Here is a 19643-nt window from a genome sequence, read left to right on the forward strand (position 1 = left end):
TTACTTAAAACTATCTTATGTTTACATGTATACACAGTAATCTCTATTAAATTATTTCTAAACTTTGGGATGTATATATATGTTATGTAAGATCCAAGTTTGAAATGTTTAAAATTATTTATATTCGTATTATTTTTTCTACAGCCAAAGTTTATATCTTGGAGAATTAAAAATAAATCAGTCTTTCCATACTAACACAAAATCATCATAATTAAGATTAAAGATACCTGTCTGTAACTTTTAAATCATGTCATGAATTAAGGTATTCACTTAAAAAGTAGAATGTCATGTCTTTGATAGAACCATTTTTTTTTTCATATTTTGCTCATTATTTATACAACAAACAGTTGTGTGATTGGTAATCATACTTCATATCTATATCAATTCATTCAATGATTTATGAATTATAGTTATTATGTCCCTGAAGGAATCAAAATCTCATTCCTACAAGAAATAGTTTATTATTCTTTTTTCCAGCTTGCCATGATAGTTGTAAGACATGTGTTGATTTAACAAGATATCATTGTCAGACCTGTAAACCAGGATTATTGTGGAGAGAGGGAGAATGTGTTTCCAGATGTGGAATGGGGTACTACCAGGAGACCACACATTGTTATGGTAATTTTTAGTTGTAGATTTTGTGGATAGATGGGTGCATGTATCCTGCTTTATAGTGGGTACTTTTAGTAAAAACAAGTAGTAAACAAGGATGTTAGATCTATGAGTGGCAATGAGATAACTGTCCATGCCAGTCACAATTTGTTAAAGTAAACCATTATAGGTTTATTATAGATACATCAAGGAAAGTGAGCAGTAAATCAATATGCTTTCCTGACTACATTCCTAATTGAGTACACTTAATGTGTTCTAATTCTTATTGGAATAAATTGAATTCTGTTAAATATTGACATCTGCAATAACTTCAATGAATAAAAAAACATTTGGGATCAACTATAAGTGGCACAGCCACCACTTGGTGGCAACCTATAGAAATCACTCTGTTGTTATTTCCCTTTTAGATATAAGTGACACAAAATATTCCACAATATCAGCTAGCTATAATCTTTAGTTTTGATGTAAGATATTTGCAATCTTTTATATCTTCTATTAGAATATAGGAAATCTTAAATTACATTCAAGGATATCACTCACTGTGGAATTTAAAGGGATATAAGATGTCAAATATCTCCTAAAAGGTAAAATCACAAAATACTGAACTCTGAGGAAAATTCAAAACAGAAAGTCCTTAATCAAATGGCAAAATCAAAAGCTCAAACACATTAAACGAATGGATAACAACTATCATATTACTGACTATAGGTACAGGCATTAAATGAGACCCACTAAAATTTGTAAAATTGTGTTTATCCAAAAGCTCAGATAAATGTTGATAAGTGTCTCTCCTTTGCTGTTCTATTGCTGCAGATCAACAGATGTTTGAACTTGTGTTTATTATTTAGGTTGTGATACAAGCTGTAGTTTGTGTTTAGGACCAAAAGATAACCAGTGTCTAGCTTGTTCCCAGAATGGTTTGGTCCTTCAGTCTGGCAGATGTGTGGACCACTGTTCATCTAGTTCTTACCTGCAGAATGGAGAATGTTTAGGTAATTAATTTCAGCAAGATCTCCAAAACTGTAATTGCATGCATTGCCTCCTTTTGATCAGCATGAAGTTGAAAAAACTGAATTGAAAAACTAGAACAAGGACAAAATGTAAAAAAAAATATATACAATAACTGCAATCAAGACTCATAACAAACCACAATATACCAAAAGACTGTCCTTTTTAAAAGTTCAACACTAATGACCATTATACCCCCTTAATGGAACTCAGTTGTAGAATTATCTGAGGATGTTCTTGTAGTAAGCTTATATGATCCAACACGTAAAAAGGGTAAGAGAATCACAAGTTGAGGGTATCTTTATGGGGGTTTACTTGCATTTCTAATTTTTATGCCCTATCTATGATAGTAGAGGGGCATAATGCTTTCTGGTCAGTGCATTCATTCGTTCATTCCGTCGTCCGTCCATCAGTCTGTCTGTACCTTTTCAGGTTAAAGTTTTTGGTCAAGGTAGCTTTTGATGAAGTTGAAGTCCAATCAACTTGAAACTTAATACACATGTTCCTTGTGATATTATCTTTCTAATTTTAATTAGAGTTTTGACACAAATTTCACGGTCCACTGAACAAAGAAAATGATAATGCGAGTGGGGCATCTGTGTACAATGAACACATTCAGAATTTATCAGAAATAACTGTATATTTTTAGAATGTCCAGCCACATGTCAGACCTGCTCTAGTGATGGTCAGTCCTGTACTAGTTGTTATGACAGTCTTGTCCTACACAGAGGTCAGTGTCTGTCTCAATGTCCCAAGCAATACTTCCCATCATATGGTGCCTGCAATGAATGTCATCCAAGCTGTAAATCATGTTCTGGACCAACTGATACAAACTGTCTTAGCTGTGCAGATGGCTCAAAGCTGAGTAAGAAAGGGAGATGTAAGATGCCATGTTTGGATGGCCAATATTTGACAAAAGACAGTACTTGTAAAGGTATGTTTTATAGACTACTGTGGAATTTCTTGGGTACCAGTTTTCTTGAATTTAAGAATATCATATTTTTATGGATTTTTATTTGGTTTCCAGACAATAACTTATGTTTAAGTGAATGGATCTCTGAAATTTTACAATAAGGTTAAATACCACAAACAGAAGGTTGAGATTGATTTTGGGGGTTATGGTTCAACAGTTTATGAATTAGGGACCAAAAAAACCCAATTTGATTTTTTTTTTTAAGTTTCAAGAAGAAATCTTAAATTCAGAGTACTGTTTATAACTTTAAAATATCATAAAATTCTAAAATAAAATGTTTAATTGATTAGCATGACTCACATGCAACACTGATGTACTATATTTTGACTTCAGATTGTGGATTTGGATGTGGTAAATGTCACACATCAAGGGATGGAACTATATCAGTATGTTTACAGTGTCTTAACCCATCAATGGTGGCATTTGATGATATCTGTATGAGAGCTTGTCCTGTTGGAAGATACAAGGAGCTGGGTATTTGTAGAGGTTGGTTTTGGTGAAATGATAAAATTATGAAGAGTACCAGTAAATTTGTCTGATTGGATGTATAATGCTAATTGTAGCATAAAACATTGTAACACCTAGTGAATGCTACATAACTGAGACCAAATATGTCTAAAAGGGTAGGATACTTTGTCGTCATGTGTTGATGATATTGATTTATCATCTTTTTTATTTGGCAATTTATGCATGAATTATATAATTTGACTGTTTTTTTGTGTAACCATTTGTACCATATTAAAATTTTATAGTGCTCATCCACTTAGACCACATGTTCACAAGTTTTAAATTTATTGACTTATGTTTTTCATTATGTGTACTGGTGACAATCTTATGTCATTAAGATAGGAACAAAATCTATATATAATAACATGTGCTGCATTATAATTAATTGACATTTTTTCAGTATGTGGAAGTGGATGTCTACGTTGTGAATCCAATAGTATTTGTCATGCATGTGGACCTAACCAGATCGTATCTGATGGAATATGTGTCAGACATTGTAAACCTACACAATATGTAGATGGACGGCAATGTAAAGGTAGGCAATTCGCTGTTTCAGAATCTAATGCATCCTGGGTAATATTTTCAAAAGTGTACACCAGAACGTCCTGATTGGTTAAAAATGTCATAAAAAATAGAAATTTAATGACTGATGTGACGTTATTTTTATTTTGGGGAACGAACATGAAATTTCCCATGAATCTTTAGATTCTGAAACGGTCAATTCTAGAAGTACTCCCTCATTTGTGCACTCAATTAAAGATAGATCATCGCAAAAGGTGGCTTAAAAAAACATAACGCAAAATAATGTATGTGTGATAATAAGTTTGTTTACAGTTGTTAATCATTTGTGCTTTTGTATTTGTAAGTTGATCATACCAAAGACTAAGTATTTTCTGCTTTTCTGCAAAGTCTGCAGCATTAGAGAGTAAGAGGAAAGACTGGTCACCCATAGAGTCAGAATAAAGTGTCTGGATAAGATGTCTTCCTGCAGAATTAGCATGTTTATAATCCAGTTTCGGGTCTACTACATATTCTTATAGCATTTGCATGTTCTTGTCCTAAATATGCATTTAATTTGCCGCTTGATGTTAAACAGACATCCATCATCATCATCTTTTGTATTTTGAATTTTAGCAGACATTTACTCACACAATCAAGTCTCCTCTCATTATGGAATAATTTTGTAAGTGTGATTATCAGATTTAACTTTCTGTATTGAAGATTGTCCAGAGCACTGTATGGAGTGTATGTCCAGTACAGACTGTTCTCAGTGTGATGGTCAGACCTACTTGTTAAACAGACAGTGTGTCCCAACCTGTGGAAAGGGGTACTATCAAAATAAAAAGTCACGGAGATGTGAAAGTAGGTATAGTTTTATTTGAACTGTTATTATGATGTTAGGTGGGAAATATGACTTTTAAACTTTTATCATGGAATTCTACAGGTTACCATTATATTTGAAGAATCTCACATATTTGAAATTCTTAAAACTATCTGGTGGGGTATTCAGCAGATTTGACTATTTTAATGTATTCAAATAGATCATAAAGGAACAAACATGAAAATACTAACCTTTAAGAAGAATGCAGTGCATTTTTTATGGGTAAAAGTTGTAAATTCTGATTTGTTGTTTTGTTTTAAATATTCCTGTAACTCATTGTTGTTCATTGCCATGGAGATCATGTGCATTTGGATTTAAAACCCCCATAGAATTGTTGTCTACCGATCAAAAAAGTGATGGAATCCTAATGAAACTTTATATCCATGTAATTACAGGAAATGAACAACCTCCCACAATACAGTTAACAGGACACATACAAGTTGAGGAGAAAGATACCACTGAAATACCTGCCTCTATATTCAACTTGAATGATCCAGACACACCTTTGGATAGCCTTGTTATCATTGTAGCAGAACCTCCAACAAATGGCAACCATATTGTCAAATGTAACATGGGAATGGATGTCATACTGGAGGCAGGAGATACAATTACTCCACAGGAATTGAAAGATGGAAAAGTCAGATTTATTCACAATTCTCCTGTTCTTTCTGCTGGTAAATCTTTATAATATCTTTTCTTTTTGGAAGCTGTGGTATAAGTGCCAATTAGCAACTCTCCATCCAACTCACAATTTGTAAAAGTAAACCATTATTGGTCAAAGTATGGCCTTCAACATTGAGCTTTGGCTCACTGAACAGCAAGCTATAAAGGTCCCAAAAATACCATACTTTTGTCATAAAATTTACAAAGTGTAAGCCTGTTTGTTTTAATTGGCCACAATCTACTTATTTAGTTTCAGGGAATATAAAAAATAGTGATTAGACCAAAGGTGGGGTACAATTTTCCATACAATTTTTTACCGTTATTGACGTTTTGGCAAGATTTGCACTGTGTGAACACTGAAATGAGATGTTGTTTTGTTAATCAAATCAAAAATGGTATGGTGTAAACAGAATGCTGTATGATTTACCTGGGCAAATATTTTTTTATGTCATCAATGCATGAAAATTGAATGAGTCCTGTTAAGTGTAACAACTGGATGTGTTGTTGGAAAAAAATTTAAAAACTGCTTTAATTTTAAAACCTGCTCTCTTGTGGCAATCATACCACATTTTCTTTTTTTATTTATAAAAACATTCACAAATAAAACTGTTGCTACTACTGAAAATATAAGTTTAGATGTGTTAATCTATCAACAACCCAAGATGCATACACATAATATTCAATTTGAAAAAAAGATTATAAAGTGATAAAATTGAGAATGAAAATGGGGAATGTGTCAAAGCGAAAACAACCTGACCATAAAACAGACAACAACAGAAGGTGACCAACAGGTCTGCAGCAAGAAATTCCCATACAATTTGTTACCTTTATTGATGTTTTTTTTATATCGACTTTCATTATGAAAGAAATATTTTTATATTTTCAGGAAAGATATCATTTAAAGCATTTGACAGACAGTTATACAGTACAGAGAGAGTTCTGCATATACAAGTTATCAATGACCACCCTCCTCAGCTTGTCAGAAATGAACATGTGCTGGCCACTGTAGGGGAGATAACACCATTTGATAGTCAAATTTTAGAACTGAAAACTTTGGATCCTGTGAAAACATTGGTTAATGTTATTGAAGGTAAGAAGCTTAAGATAATAAGAAATTTAAGTTTATCTGAATAAAAGGAGATAATCATTTTTCAATAAGACAGCAACCTGAAATTGAAAAGAAATCTAAAAGACAGCATACAGTCTTCAACAATAGGCAAATATCATAGTTTCCAAATTGAAGGCTACAATAGAGCTACTTTTAAATATAGGACTTTCAACTTTCATGCAGTTTCCTGTCAATCGTTTATGTTACCATGCTAATGTTATTACAACCAATATTATTCGTTCATAAAAACAGTTTAGATGGTTTATTTTATTGTACCAATAGTTAGTCCGTAAGCTAACCTTAACATACTAAAAAAACATCCCTAAAGCAAATAAGGAAATTTACACAAAGTGAAAAGTTCTGTTTTAAGATGTCTAAGTTTTAAATGAAACTTTTGTTTCAGGTCCTCTGCATGGGAAATTTATTAATCAAGGGACACAGTCACCTGTAAGCTCTTTCTCAGTAGAGGAACTTCATACCAGTTCTATAGGGTACCAGTTAAATCCATTAGTGACGGCAGCCAGAGACATGTGCATCATACAAGTCACTGATGGATATCATGTCCTCAGTTTTATTGTCAATTTTGAAATTAGGCAAAAGGTAAGATATGTAATACATTTATTGAGTATTATTTTGCCTCATAATACCACTTATAATATTCTGACTATATGTTATCATGATAAAGTAATTTTGAAGAAAGTCATGAAATTAGAATCTAAAGAAAAATTGAAATTAAAAACACTTAATATCATGGGTTTTACAACCAGTGTTAAAACAACAAATACATATGATATACTAAACATTAAATATAAAAGGAAAACAATTAACTTAATATTTTGTATTTGAAAGTCCTTTAGATGATATGCTTTTGTGAACAAAAAGTGAAAGTTTTACAAATTTATAATAAACTTTCATATATGCTTCCAGTACTACTGTGAATTCAGAAATGATTGTGATGTTTTTATGTGAAAAATTTCAACAATATCAGGTTTGCAGTAATAAACACCTTGCATTCATAATATCAGTAGTGATTTTCCTTCTTAAAATTTAAGCAATTTCATTAATTAGATTTCACAGTTTTCCAGGGGTCAAGGGTTACGAATAAAAAATGCACCCATTAATTTCTCAATTTACAGTGATACTTCGCTAGTTGAAGCCACTTGTATAGAAATAAAGATTCAGACATTGGATCATAATTATAGAAGCACTTTAAATTAGAATTGTTGAATGTGATATTAGTTATTAGCTAAATCCAAGTAAATCGCATGTTAGTTAATGGAGCTACATTCACCTACTTCCTTGTCTTAATGTCAGTTTTTATTTTCAGGAGAACTTATCTCCCCTGATTGTCAATAATGAAGTGGGACATGTATATGCCAAGGATATGTTACGGATAACACCCACCATGTTGATGGCTAAGTCAATGTCTGATGGCAAAGAGGTCATATATACCCTGAACCCTACCACCAATAATCCTCAACAAGGTGAGATATTTCTAGTAATATGTATTCCCTGTATAAGGTGCCTTCTCAGTTCTGATTCACAGCAATGTGACTTATTGAATTATAAGGCATATTTCATTTGGAAATCTGGCCTAATAGGTCACTTGTTTAAAAAAAAAAAAAGAAGTAAATCTGGTGTTAATTCAAATATAAAGCCAGATGTTAATTTTGATACACTCATAAAAATGTCCATGTAGTTTACAACTAAGGCAATTAAGTAGGGAAGGAATGCCCTTTACTGTGTGGCATCAAAAGGTCATTTTCATCTACTGATAAACCTCAAATTGGTTAAAATTTGCTGTGATTCACCAGAGGTCTCAAATAATTATTTTTACCATTATTTTATGAAACAATTTGAAGGGATTCGTTGAAATTAGTTGATTTTTTTTCTAAAAAAGGGTACATTTTATCGTCATGTACCAAAAATTGCCGTTAACATCATTTGTCAAGAATTTTTACCGTTATTCATTATGAAGATTTCCTCATGATGACCCTCATTTGGTAGTTGGCAGATTTATTCAATAGACCTTATTTTTCAGGAGAAATATTAATGCTAGTACCAGTCCCACCAAATGGTTTAGGTCAAGGTTGGAAAGAAATGGGAAGTGGGAAAATGGCTGCCAAAATGTTTCAGTTTTTGCAGAGAGATATAAACGAGGGCAGAATATGGTATCAAAATACAGGCTCAAAGTCCACATCAGATGTTGTTACTTTTGAGGTACTATAATCATTAAGTTATGTTCTAGTTTTTAATTGACTTAAGGATTATTATCTCAAAAACTCAAATCATATATGTTAACAGTAACGACTGCATTGTCTCATCTCTCCAAATTATATCATCCTAAAATAAGGTATGGATCTTCATCAGAGCATGCTATACAGTGCAAATATTTTTTCATTCATCTCTTAATTATTAACTTCCTGTTTCAAGTATCAATTTTTTGTCAACAACAGCGTCTTACAGCATTAGAGCTGTCTGAAGTTTAATTTCAATCTTCCTGTGACCATTATATACCAAACAAAAGATACATGTTGGGATCTCCTTACCAAATGCTTTTTATCATCAAAAAGCAGACGTTACAATGTGTAACTTTTTTTATCCAGCTTGGTAATGGTTGTACTAACTAAACTAAATACCACTCACTTAAATTGATCTGCTGAATTGTGTTTGCTTCCCTTAATTCTATTATTTTATTATTATTTTTTTGTCTATTTTAGGTTAGAGACTCCTTTGATCCACCAAATGTTTTAAAAGAACAAACTATGCATATAAAAATAATGGATCCTCCATTAGATGAGGCCATACCAACTGTAGCCCCTGGTGTCAGACTTGGGATGTCGGTAGGTATATCATCAGAGCATGTATTATATTTGAAACTCCATCAAAACCAGCCTGACTTTAACTAAACCAATCAATTGATATTCTGTTACATCTTTGTGGACTGCAATCAAATACTGAAGAAAAAAAACATAAGTTATATACGATTCTTCCTTCTTGCAAACAATTTTAACATGGACTTAAACGAAGGTGATTCCCCACTTCTATTCTCAATTTTAAATATGTCACTTTGTTTACAAGAGTGCTAACCTATCGAAATAAATCGCAATTTACTGAAAAACAATAGAATCTTTCTTTGTTATGAAGAAATGGAGGCTTAAACTTTTTACATACAGGTCTGAAGATAGATTGCAACCTAAAAGGGACATAACTATAACATTACACGATTTACAATATTTTAATGTTCATTTCATTTTTAGGTATTTGAAGATCAAGTTGTTCCAGTTACCATCTCTGACCTGTTTTTTCATGACCCAGATACACATAATGGAGAAATTATTTACACAATAATAGTGCCTCTGAAACAAGGGGAAGGAACTCTGGAGAATAAAAACTTTCCTCTACAACCCTTTTCACAGTTTACACAGGCTGATCTGATGCATAACAAGATTATTTATCATCCGCCAAAGTCAGACGTTGGCAAGGAGGAAAGAGAAGTGTTCTTTAAATTTACAGGTATGGGATGAAAACGAGCTTGTTTCCAAATTAATGTACAATTCATATGTGAAAATTATTATGAAGTAATGAATTTTAATATTTAACAAGGAGAACAAACTTATCTTTGGGTTCATATGTTATGGCTTGTCTCTTAAATTGATTTATTTTTTTATTTTTCGGGTTCCCAGTATCTAAAAGTAATAGTTTAAAAGTAAATACAGAAAATATTAGTCACATAAAAATTACAAGAGGATGTATGTTTAACAAACTTGCCATGAAGGTTGACCACTTATATACTTGAATATTTATGATAAATTTCATTATAGATTGTGGAAATTCCAAGATATAAACTGCATCAAAGATTTTAATCCTTAAATTTATAGCAATATTCCAAACAGCTTATTCATCTGTTGTACTGTTCAGCCGTTGTTTTTGTCATGCAACACATGCATTCTAGTTTTAAGTGAACTATTTGAAGATATACTTTTGCTGTCATTTAAATCCATTTTGACATTGTTTGTAAGAAGGAAGATTTGTATATTATTCAAGGTTTTTTTTCAGTATCTGATGGCAGAGTTCACAAAGATTTGACAGAATATAAATTCAACATCCGTATCTTACCAGTAAACAACATGCCTCCATCTTTTTTACATCCGTCTGCTGATGTCACAGTAGCACAGGGAGGGAAATTTCCAGTAGACAGGTCTACAGTTATTTTGTCTGACCCAGATACATCTACTTCAGATTTAGTGTTGACTTTAGATGAGGCTCCAAAGAGGGGTAGTTTTGAGAAAGTTTTTAAGAATTCAAAAATCATCTTGAGAAAAGGTATGCAAATACACCTGTCTTCTTCCCTTTAACAAAGAATGCATCAAAGCATTGAATCTAAGTTAATCATCACAATCACTTTTTAAAACTATAGCGTATAGCACTTCTTTTCATTAAAAGTATTATTTTATTTCAAAGACATTGAACGAATATGCAGCTGTGGCAACATAAAAGCAAGTCTGGGAATAACATTGTATACTTATGAATAAATGTGATATTAATTCTTTGTACCAGAATTCTTTTGCTAAAATGGGCCTTTTAAAACAGCTTACTTTTTGGTCAGTTTTTCTTCAATTTGTAAGGTTGACAATGAAATGTACTTGTTCAAAACTTTTTCATTTTTGTCTATGGAAAATTTTCATGGGCAAATATACCACATATCGCTTTGTATAGAATCTACTAATGAAGATCCTATTTTACTGAATGATGTTTCCTATTTTAGGAGAAAGCTTTAACTACAAAGAATTCCTTGAAGGTGTGTTTCAGTATAGTCACAGCAGGGATAGTGATATACTCTATGACAGGATTGTATTGTCTGCCAGTGATGGGAAACATGAGGCCAGGATGAGCATCAACATCACAGTGCTACATGTAGATAAATCAGCACCAATCCTTCTACCGACTGCTGTTTGTAGGATTCATGTCAGAGAAGGTGGGTTTGATACAGTTTTATAAATGGTTTATAAAATTCAGAGAAGCAAAATGCAGTTATATTTGTAGTTAATATGCAGTAGGATGAAAATCATATTTAACAAATGATTAACTGGATATTCAGTAGAAATCTTTTTAAATTAAAAAAAAAATCAGAAATAAAATTGTTTGTAAAGATATATATATAAAATTGAAAACACATGTACTTTTATGGGATCTTTTCAGCTTTAACATTTTTCCAAGTCTGCGATTTATTTGTATTTAATTGAATTAATTTCAGCAAGGAAAGACCATTAGTTAATCATAGTGAAATATTTTTCAGGGGAGACCATCCTTATTAGTCGTAATGATTTTGGTTTTATGGATGATGATGATTCTGATGACCATTTGAGGATAACATTATTGGCTAATCCAGTACATGGACAACTGGTTTATAAAGAATTGAATGTTGTGATGGAAGGAAACATTATAACACAAGATGATATAAATAAGAACTTTATTAGGTTTGTATTTGTTAATACCTGTAAATGTTATATGGTCAGCTCTTCACACCAGGGATTTATTTTGATTTTTGTCAGAAAGATTAAAGATCTGCCTTAATATATAATATGTTCAAACATGCATAAAGTACCTCTCGTTTAAGTGAGTGATATATGATGAATGGAATATTTGTATCTCTTGTTGGGCAACTAAAAACCAAATGATTTTGCTATGTGTTTTTTATTAGTTCTAGATTATATTTGAACAACTGTATGTTCAAAACACATGAAGCATCTATTGCTAAATATCTAAAGATTTCGTTGACATGGATGGCTTGGAGATCTTTAGTAACATAACCATGAAGGATAGCAACAAAATCACTATAACTTGGATGTAAATAATTATAACTTGGATGAAATAATAGTTAATGCCAAGTATTTCATTTCTAATTTGAAATCCAGCTTTAAAATTAGTATAGTTGTTAATGTTTGTGTCATTTGGTCTCTTATGGAGAGTTGTCTCATTGGCAATCATACAAAATCTTCTTTTTTATATTTAGCAAAATTTTTGTATTGTTTACAGATACATGGCTGACAAAGAGATAGGAAGTGAACCAGTTTCAGATATTCTCTCATTTAATGTAACTGACAGCAGTGGTAACATCCTACCCAATCAGGTTCTATCTGTAACTATAGAACCAGTGGACAACAGGGCACCAGTAGTTACTGTTGGTCCTACAATTCAAGTATGTTTAAAATCTTAACAAATCAAGTTTTATCTGTAACCATAGAACCAGCAGACAACAGGGCACTATTTTTTACTGTTGATCCTACAATTCAGGTATTTCAAATATCTTATCTGTATACCAGGGCTTCCAAATAATATTTGAGCCAGCCGGACATTTTATATCTGATCCCGATTTTAATCCCTTAAAATTAAGTCACAAAAGGCAATTATGATAATCAGATGGCCATCCCATGATTGACATTAGATTAAAAAAAGCGATATTAAACTTTACTTTGATATGAATTTGCTGTTCTGACGTAAACTGTTAAATTGGCAGTGCATTATTCGAAGTGTGCACATCAGTGTGCATATATCTGCCTTAGACTCTTTATTTGTGCAAAATGACGTTGTCAAAAACTTTACTTTCGTTTTTAAAATCACACTTTCCTAATACTGGATGTTGACTTGACAATGGTTAAACATGAACCAAAAACAGGTACGTAAAATATCTGTGTCGTTTACAAAGCACGACTGAGTGAAGAAGCTCTTTCCACGTTATTTCTTCAACAAAATAATTGAAATGAACGTTAGATACAGGTATCAATGATAATTTTAGCATTTTTGAAGAAATGTAGGATGCATAATTAAATTTCCCACCTGGACACATGCGCACACATAATTTAGTTCATACAACGTAGTTCGGACGATATTTTAATTAAAACCTTTTTAAGTTTTTCATCAAATCATGTTTATAAACGTATTTCTTATAATTTTAATCTTTAGGACTAAATCAATTAGATACAAACTGCTGAAATGTAAGAAAATAACTTTGAATAGACCGATTAATTTATAAGATGTCCGGTACTGAAAATAGTTTACCAGTCACCTGAACAGGTAGATTTCAGCTGTCCAACAACTTATTAGCCTTGATTAGAATTAGAAAGTATTGAAGTAGGGGTTGTTTTGATAGTAATTAATCATCATGTCAAGGTTGGGTCAAAAAGATCGCAAATTATGTTAAAATGACCGTCTCTTAAGAAAGCCTTGAAAACTAAAAAGTAGATGACCGTTTCATGCTTTGCCCAGCCGGACTTTTACTGGACATTATACAATTGTCCGGAATATATGACCGTTTTGGAAGCCTTGCTCTATACCCAAAGAACCAATAAGATTTTTAGAAGCCTTCAGTTCCATAAGTCTGAGCTCTTTACACAAAAATCTTATAATATAAATGATCTTAAATTATACTGAAATGTTTTGACTTTTTGTGAAATGAGTCAGGGGTATTGACATTTCCTGATTCCTCCCTTTATCGTAGAATGGTCATCAGTTGTAATTATCATACCTGACATAATACACTATCAAATTCTGTTATTAAAAAAACCTGCAGATAATAGAAAACTAGCAGTTATCGTGATCTAACATTTCAGACATAACATTTACCAGATTAAATCTCATCTGACTGCATAATAAACAACAGGTCACCAGTAAGATATAGACATTTTTATATATTCACTTCTTCAGTGATTTCAACTTGCTCAGACTATTATCATATTATTTTTTTACATCCATAATAATTTTGGATGTAACGTGTCTTCTGATTGGCTGACGTCGTTTTGTTTATCATATCATACTATGACATAGACACAATTTTGTCATGTGACCATGACGTCATCAACGTTTTTTTCATGATTTACGCCTATTTGAAATGGAAATTTAGAATTAAATTATAAGAAATAACTGTAATATTTTGTCAGTCTATTTCGAAATAACATTAAAATTGTGGTGCACACTGTTAAATAACCCACTACGCGCATTATTCAGTGTGCACCACATTTTTTATGTTATTTCTTCATAGACAGAAAAAATATTACAGTCTTTCCTTAAATAATATTCTGAATTTCAGTAACTTTATTATATCTTTGCAATAAAATATAATATATTGATTCCAGATTGATGAGGGTGGTGAAGTTCTGTTGACAACAGACAACATCAAAGTGAAAGACCAAGACACAGCTGTGACAGATTTACTGGTCCAGATAGAATCCAGTCCAAAGTTTGGAAATATTCTCTCATATAAACCAGGTAGAACACATGAAATATTATTGTTTTTAAGCTTGTTAAAAAAAAAAACTAAATTCAACAGGAGCAGTTTCTGTTATAACATCTGTTATTTTTTAAAGCAGCTTTTACAAAAGCTTAAACATAATTGATTTCATGCAAAACAATTGGTAATATCTTTTCATTGATTAACTGCAGACAAATGCCAATACTCAACCTTCACTGCCACTTCATTACATTCTAGACTTGATTGAAGTGTTCCAGGTTTGGTAACATTTGTCACAATTTAAACAGTTTGGTTAGGCAAGATATTTTATGAATTAATATGGAGAGGGACAAGCTTATATTTTAGTTGTAGTACATGTATACAGAGTTATGGAAGATTTCTATGTAAAAATAAAAAGCATCATTCATATACAATGTGAAAATTTAAATATAAACTAATCACATCTAAGTGAAGTGGAACATGATATGTATTTATGCTCAGCCTCTTCAAGATTTATGTTTTATTTGTAGATGTCGGAGGATCAGAGAAGACTGTGGGAGTATCTGTTACCCAATTCTTTGTTCAGGATCTACTGGATAGTTTTATCCACTACAGTCAGTCAGATCACAAGAACAAGGAACCAGTCACTGACAATTTCTTATTCCATGTTACTGATGGTGTAAACAAATCACCCATGCAAAGATTTGGAGTCAGTATTGTGGTAGGTTTCACTCTTTTGGGATTCTAATATTTTGTTCAAAAAGACAAGTTACAGGAATATTGAACCTTTTTTAAAACTGTGAATAGTCCTTTTCCCCCGAAAAGAATATTTATAAATTAATTGTATAATTAAAAAGTGTTTAATCATTAGAATTTGAATGTGTAAATATCAAAAGATGCTGCATGTTTAAAGACTAACTACGATTCAGTCGGTTAAACAGTTTTGCAAAAAATTCTGATAATACTTTTGTCTTATGTACATTCAAAAAATTTATACTATTAGGCTTTATCTTTTATGTTTACTGTCAAATGGAAGATAAAACTTATTTGCAAAATGAAAAAAATACAAGAATTGTTACATTTTGAATTTAATATTGAAAAATGGAAATTGTGAATGTGCAAAAGTTTTGAACCAAAATTATGACAGATATTAGACTTGATAGAATTTGTCAATTACAATTTTAAAGAAAGTAAAAGCCCTCAAAATTTGATGCATCAAATTAGGTTAAAATTCTGTAGCCATATTTTCTTGAATCTATGGACCAACCACTGGAACCAACACTTCCTCAAATGAAAGGTGCTGTATTTTTGTGATTTTTTTCATCTCTGTGAGTACATCATAAATTATTCATGTATTTACAGTTACTCAACGATGAGGAACCATTACTGGTGACAGAACAGTTGTTTGTACAGGAACACCAGGCTGTTGTTGTCACTAATTCATCGTTATATGTGATAGATATAGACACTCACCCTGATCAGCTGTTATTGACAGTGAAAGTTTCTCCTCAACATGGTAAGTACAATGTGTATATATAAGAAAGAAGATGTGGTATGATAGCCAATGAGACAACTGTCCACAAGAGACCAAAATGACACAGACATTAACAACTATAGGTCACTGTACGCCTTCAACAATGAGCAAAGCCCATATCGCATAGTCCGCTATAAAAGGCCCCGATATGACAATGTAAAACAATTCAAACGAGAAAACTAACGGCCTTATCTATATAAAGAAATGAAAGAAAAACAAATATGTAACACATAAACAAACGACAACCACTGAATTACAGGCTCCTGACTTGGGACAGGCACATACATAAATAATGTGGCGGGGTTAAACATGTTAGCGGGATCCCAACCCTCCCCCTAACCTGGGATAGTGGTATAACAGTACAACATAAGAACGAACTATAAAAATCAGTTGAAAAAGGCTTAACTCATCAGATGGACAAAAATACTTGTGGACGTGGCTTGGTACTTTTACATCCCAACAACAAAAAGACACTAGGAACAGATCTGAGAGTACTCGCTGTTATCTGACAGCTAGTTCATAGCCACTAACAACTAATACAAAAAATCATGCATCTAGACTTATAACTTCATATATGTAACAATGATAGTTTAAGAAAGAGACATCTTGAAGAAGATAATTCTTCTCTGGTTTTGCAATAGTGTGCTCCCCTAGGGTGTAGAAAATTTTAGACTAAATAACTGCATTGGTCAAACCAAAGACTACCAAAAATAAGGTATTACAGCTGGTAAACATTTTAGTAAATTACATGTAATCATTATTGCCATTACAAAATTTATTGCAATTTTGCCGTGATACTGTTATTTCATAGTATGAAGCATTAGTACATTAGAACATAAGTTTTTTTATGAAATCAACAGAACTAAAATAGAAACTAATATTTTTATATTTGTAAAATATCTATATGAGACATGCTCTGTACATACTAATCTATTGTATAGGAACCTTGGGTAGAAGAGATCATATCAGTGAACCACTGAGTAGAATCAGACCAATACAACAAGCAGGAACATTCACATATCAGGTACCTTTATATTTTTTTGTTCTTCAGATCTGTAACTCAACTGTTGTAATAAAAATCTTACATAAAGAAAAAACTATCAGGAGTATTTCTACATAATTGATGATCATTGTTGATCTTAGGATTTTCTGTAAAAAAGCGGCAGATCTACTTATTAGAATAGTACAGGCCCTCAAAGCAGTCCATATCTCCTACTGGTGAGGGCCTGAACTCCATCAACCAATTTTTTAAATAGCACATATATGTACCATGGATATCATTTATTGATTGATTGATTGATGTTTGCTTAATATCCAGTGACAAAATTTCATAAAGATTCAGTCTTTCAAAATATTTATCAAGTATTTGTCTATTATGTCCATTAGTATCAAAAGTAAAGAATTTCTTGAAAAAGTAGTTGAATGTTTAAATTTTTCACATTTTATTCTTGACTATTTTCAGGAGATTTTAGATGATTTGATAGTATACCAGCACAATGGTAGAGCTACATATGGAGATAGGTTAACAATTCAAGTGTCTGATGGAGACTTTACTGATACAAGTGCATTAGAAATAGTCATTGGTCTAGTAGATGATGAAACACCAAGACTTGCAATTAACAGAGGATTAATGTTAAAAGCAGGTAATTTTCATACAGGTGAAAGTAGATGTTAGTCAAACAGCACAGAGACATCAACCTAACAACTTGATTTGAATATCAATATTTTAGAGGTCATATGCTAAACAGATACACTCTGAGGGTGGTACCAAATTGCTTTAGCCCTAAAAAAGATATTTATTTGAAGATCATATTGCCATTTGTTTTTGTGAAATGCAAATAAAGCCTGAATTTAAACATGTATCAACAGCTTTGAAACACTACATTTAGGGATATTGATCACTTACCTTCATTTTCACCGTATGTATTGAAATGTACCAAGCTGAAGTTTTAGAATACGGTCTAGTGACAAAACCTTTCAGAAAGTGCTATCAAATACCCTTCTGTTTTGAGTGTAGGGTTATCTCCTTAACATAAGGTTATTTACACCAAAATTGTTAGATAGTATACTGTCAGTTCATTAATTAGTGCATGCATTTATTATCGCAATTTGTGAAGATTGAACAAAATTGAGAGATTTATACTATATCGATTTCCAGAGATATATCATTACAGATATATTTATCTGAAATCATAATATGAGTTAGTATTGCCTGACTCACTAGGTCGCAATATTAATGCGCATTAATAAAATCCTTTTAATAATTTCTGAATTTATAATATATAACATGGCTATAGTTAATAACAAACTTAATTTACTACAATCCACCACTTTCCATAAAACATAGAAGTTTGACAATGTTTTTTGGTGTTTTTTAGGATCAACAATTCCAATAAAGTCGCAAGATCTGAAAGCAACAGACATTGACTCTGATGATAAGAAACTGACCTACACTTTGACCCGTGACCCAACTGGTGGACGTTTGTTAATTTCAAATCAAAACAGAAAAGTGCCTGTTTCTACAAGAGGACCAATAAAGAGTTTCACTCAGTTAGATGTTGATCAAGGTCATCTGAAGTTTGAACATCCTAATGGGGAGATAACTGGTGTTTTGACATTTAAATTTGATGTATCAGATCCAGAAGGAAACAAGTTGATAGATCAGATTTTCTACATAACTGTAACAGGTAAATTTGTGATAAGATATGATTAAATGATGATTTTCTAATATGTTTCTAAAATGCTTTATATAAGGAAGGTGTTATAGAGAAAAATCTGAAAGAGCTATAGTTATCTGGTACTCAATAAATTGGTAAAGACTAGTCCAAATAATTATGAAGTCTAGGAAGGCTTTTTTAAAATTTTTGCTTTGATGCCTTCCTGCGTTAATGTAAGGCTTCAAAGAAAAAAATACAATAGCCTTTCAAGACGTCACAATTATTTAGACTAGGCAAGGACATGTACATGTACACATATTTGTTCTATTATTCTATTAGCATAATATTCTTTCTTGATCAAATACATAACTTTCTAGGATGTCATATTCTCCTTATGATGTCTGAAAAAGAATATCAAAAGACATGAATACTAAATGTGCATGCAGGTTTTTGCATAGGTATACATTCTAACAAAAAAATATTTTTGATTACTAATTCTCTTTATTTAAAAACTTGTACAGTAATGAAGTGTTTCATCCTCTATTAATTACGATTTTTGGTCTTTAAAAAAATAATGCTGCTCTTTTCTTTTACCGTAACAAAATTGCGTTGAAAAAACCCAGATGTGACAGAAATATATATCAAACCAGCTATTACTCTACTGCTAAGTTCAGCAGAAACAGTACAAAGCTGTACAATTACCATTGCACATTATCATTATTTCTACATCATAATATAAGAACCAATTCAAGTGAAATGACGTTCGTTTGTTCTTATTTTTACAGAAGACAGAATACCTCCGAAGGTAATAGCCAATAAAGAACTGGTTGTCCTGGAAGGAGCAGAGATCAAGATAACAACAGAAGTCCTGTCATTTACTGATGAAGACTCTGAGCCTGGATTGTTACATTACTACCTCCTGTCTGCTCCTAATCTTGGTCATCTAGAACTTACCAGTAATCAAGGTATT

At 31.9% G+C, this 19643-nt stretch overlaps 1 protein-coding gene across 1 annotated transcript in view; it reads left to right on the top strand.

The window, feature by feature from the left end:
• LOC143044756 (extracellular matrix organizing protein FRAS1-like) overlaps positions 1 to 19643 on the top strand; it is a 92787-nt gene that overhangs the window by 46827 nt on the left and 26317 nt on the right. Inside the window, exons 14-37 of the mRNA XM_076216890.1 lie at positions 478 to 618; positions 1461 to 1604; positions 2270 to 2554; positions 2927 to 3079; positions 3501 to 3635; positions 4322 to 4462; positions 4877 to 5155; positions 6031 to 6234; positions 6656 to 6852; positions 7580 to 7736; positions 8294 to 8472; positions 8973 to 9095; positions 9513 to 9768; positions 10312 to 10578; positions 11021 to 11230; positions 11552 to 11732; positions 12292 to 12454; positions 14388 to 14520; positions 15013 to 15203; positions 15845 to 15998; positions 16958 to 17040; positions 17479 to 17659; positions 18395 to 18703; positions 19459 to 19638. Of these exons, the coding sequence (XP_076073005.1) occupies positions 478 to 618; positions 1461 to 1604; positions 2270 to 2554; positions 2927 to 3079; positions 3501 to 3635; positions 4322 to 4462; positions 4877 to 5155; positions 6031 to 6234; positions 6656 to 6852; positions 7580 to 7736; positions 8294 to 8472; positions 8973 to 9095; positions 9513 to 9768; positions 10312 to 10578; positions 11021 to 11230; positions 11552 to 11732; positions 12292 to 12454; positions 14388 to 14520; positions 15013 to 15203; positions 15845 to 15998; positions 16958 to 17040; positions 17479 to 17659; positions 18395 to 18703; positions 19459 to 19638 (4446 nt within the window). The remainder of the gene's footprint in view (positions 1 to 477; positions 619 to 1460; positions 1605 to 2269; positions 2555 to 2926; positions 3080 to 3500; positions 3636 to 4321; positions 4463 to 4876; positions 5156 to 6030; positions 6235 to 6655; positions 6853 to 7579; positions 7737 to 8293; positions 8473 to 8972; positions 9096 to 9512; positions 9769 to 10311; positions 10579 to 11020; positions 11231 to 11551; positions 11733 to 12291; positions 12455 to 14387; positions 14521 to 15012; positions 15204 to 15844; positions 15999 to 16957; positions 17041 to 17478; positions 17660 to 18394; positions 18704 to 19458; positions 19639 to 19643) is intronic.

The sequence above is a fragment of the Mytilus galloprovincialis genome, chromosome 9 (assembly GCF_965363235.1).
Source record: "Mytilus galloprovincialis chromosome 9, xbMytGall1.hap1.1, whole genome shotgun sequence".
Classification (NCBI taxonomy): domain Eukaryota; kingdom Metazoa; phylum Mollusca; class Bivalvia; order Mytilida; family Mytilidae; genus Mytilus; species Mytilus galloprovincialis.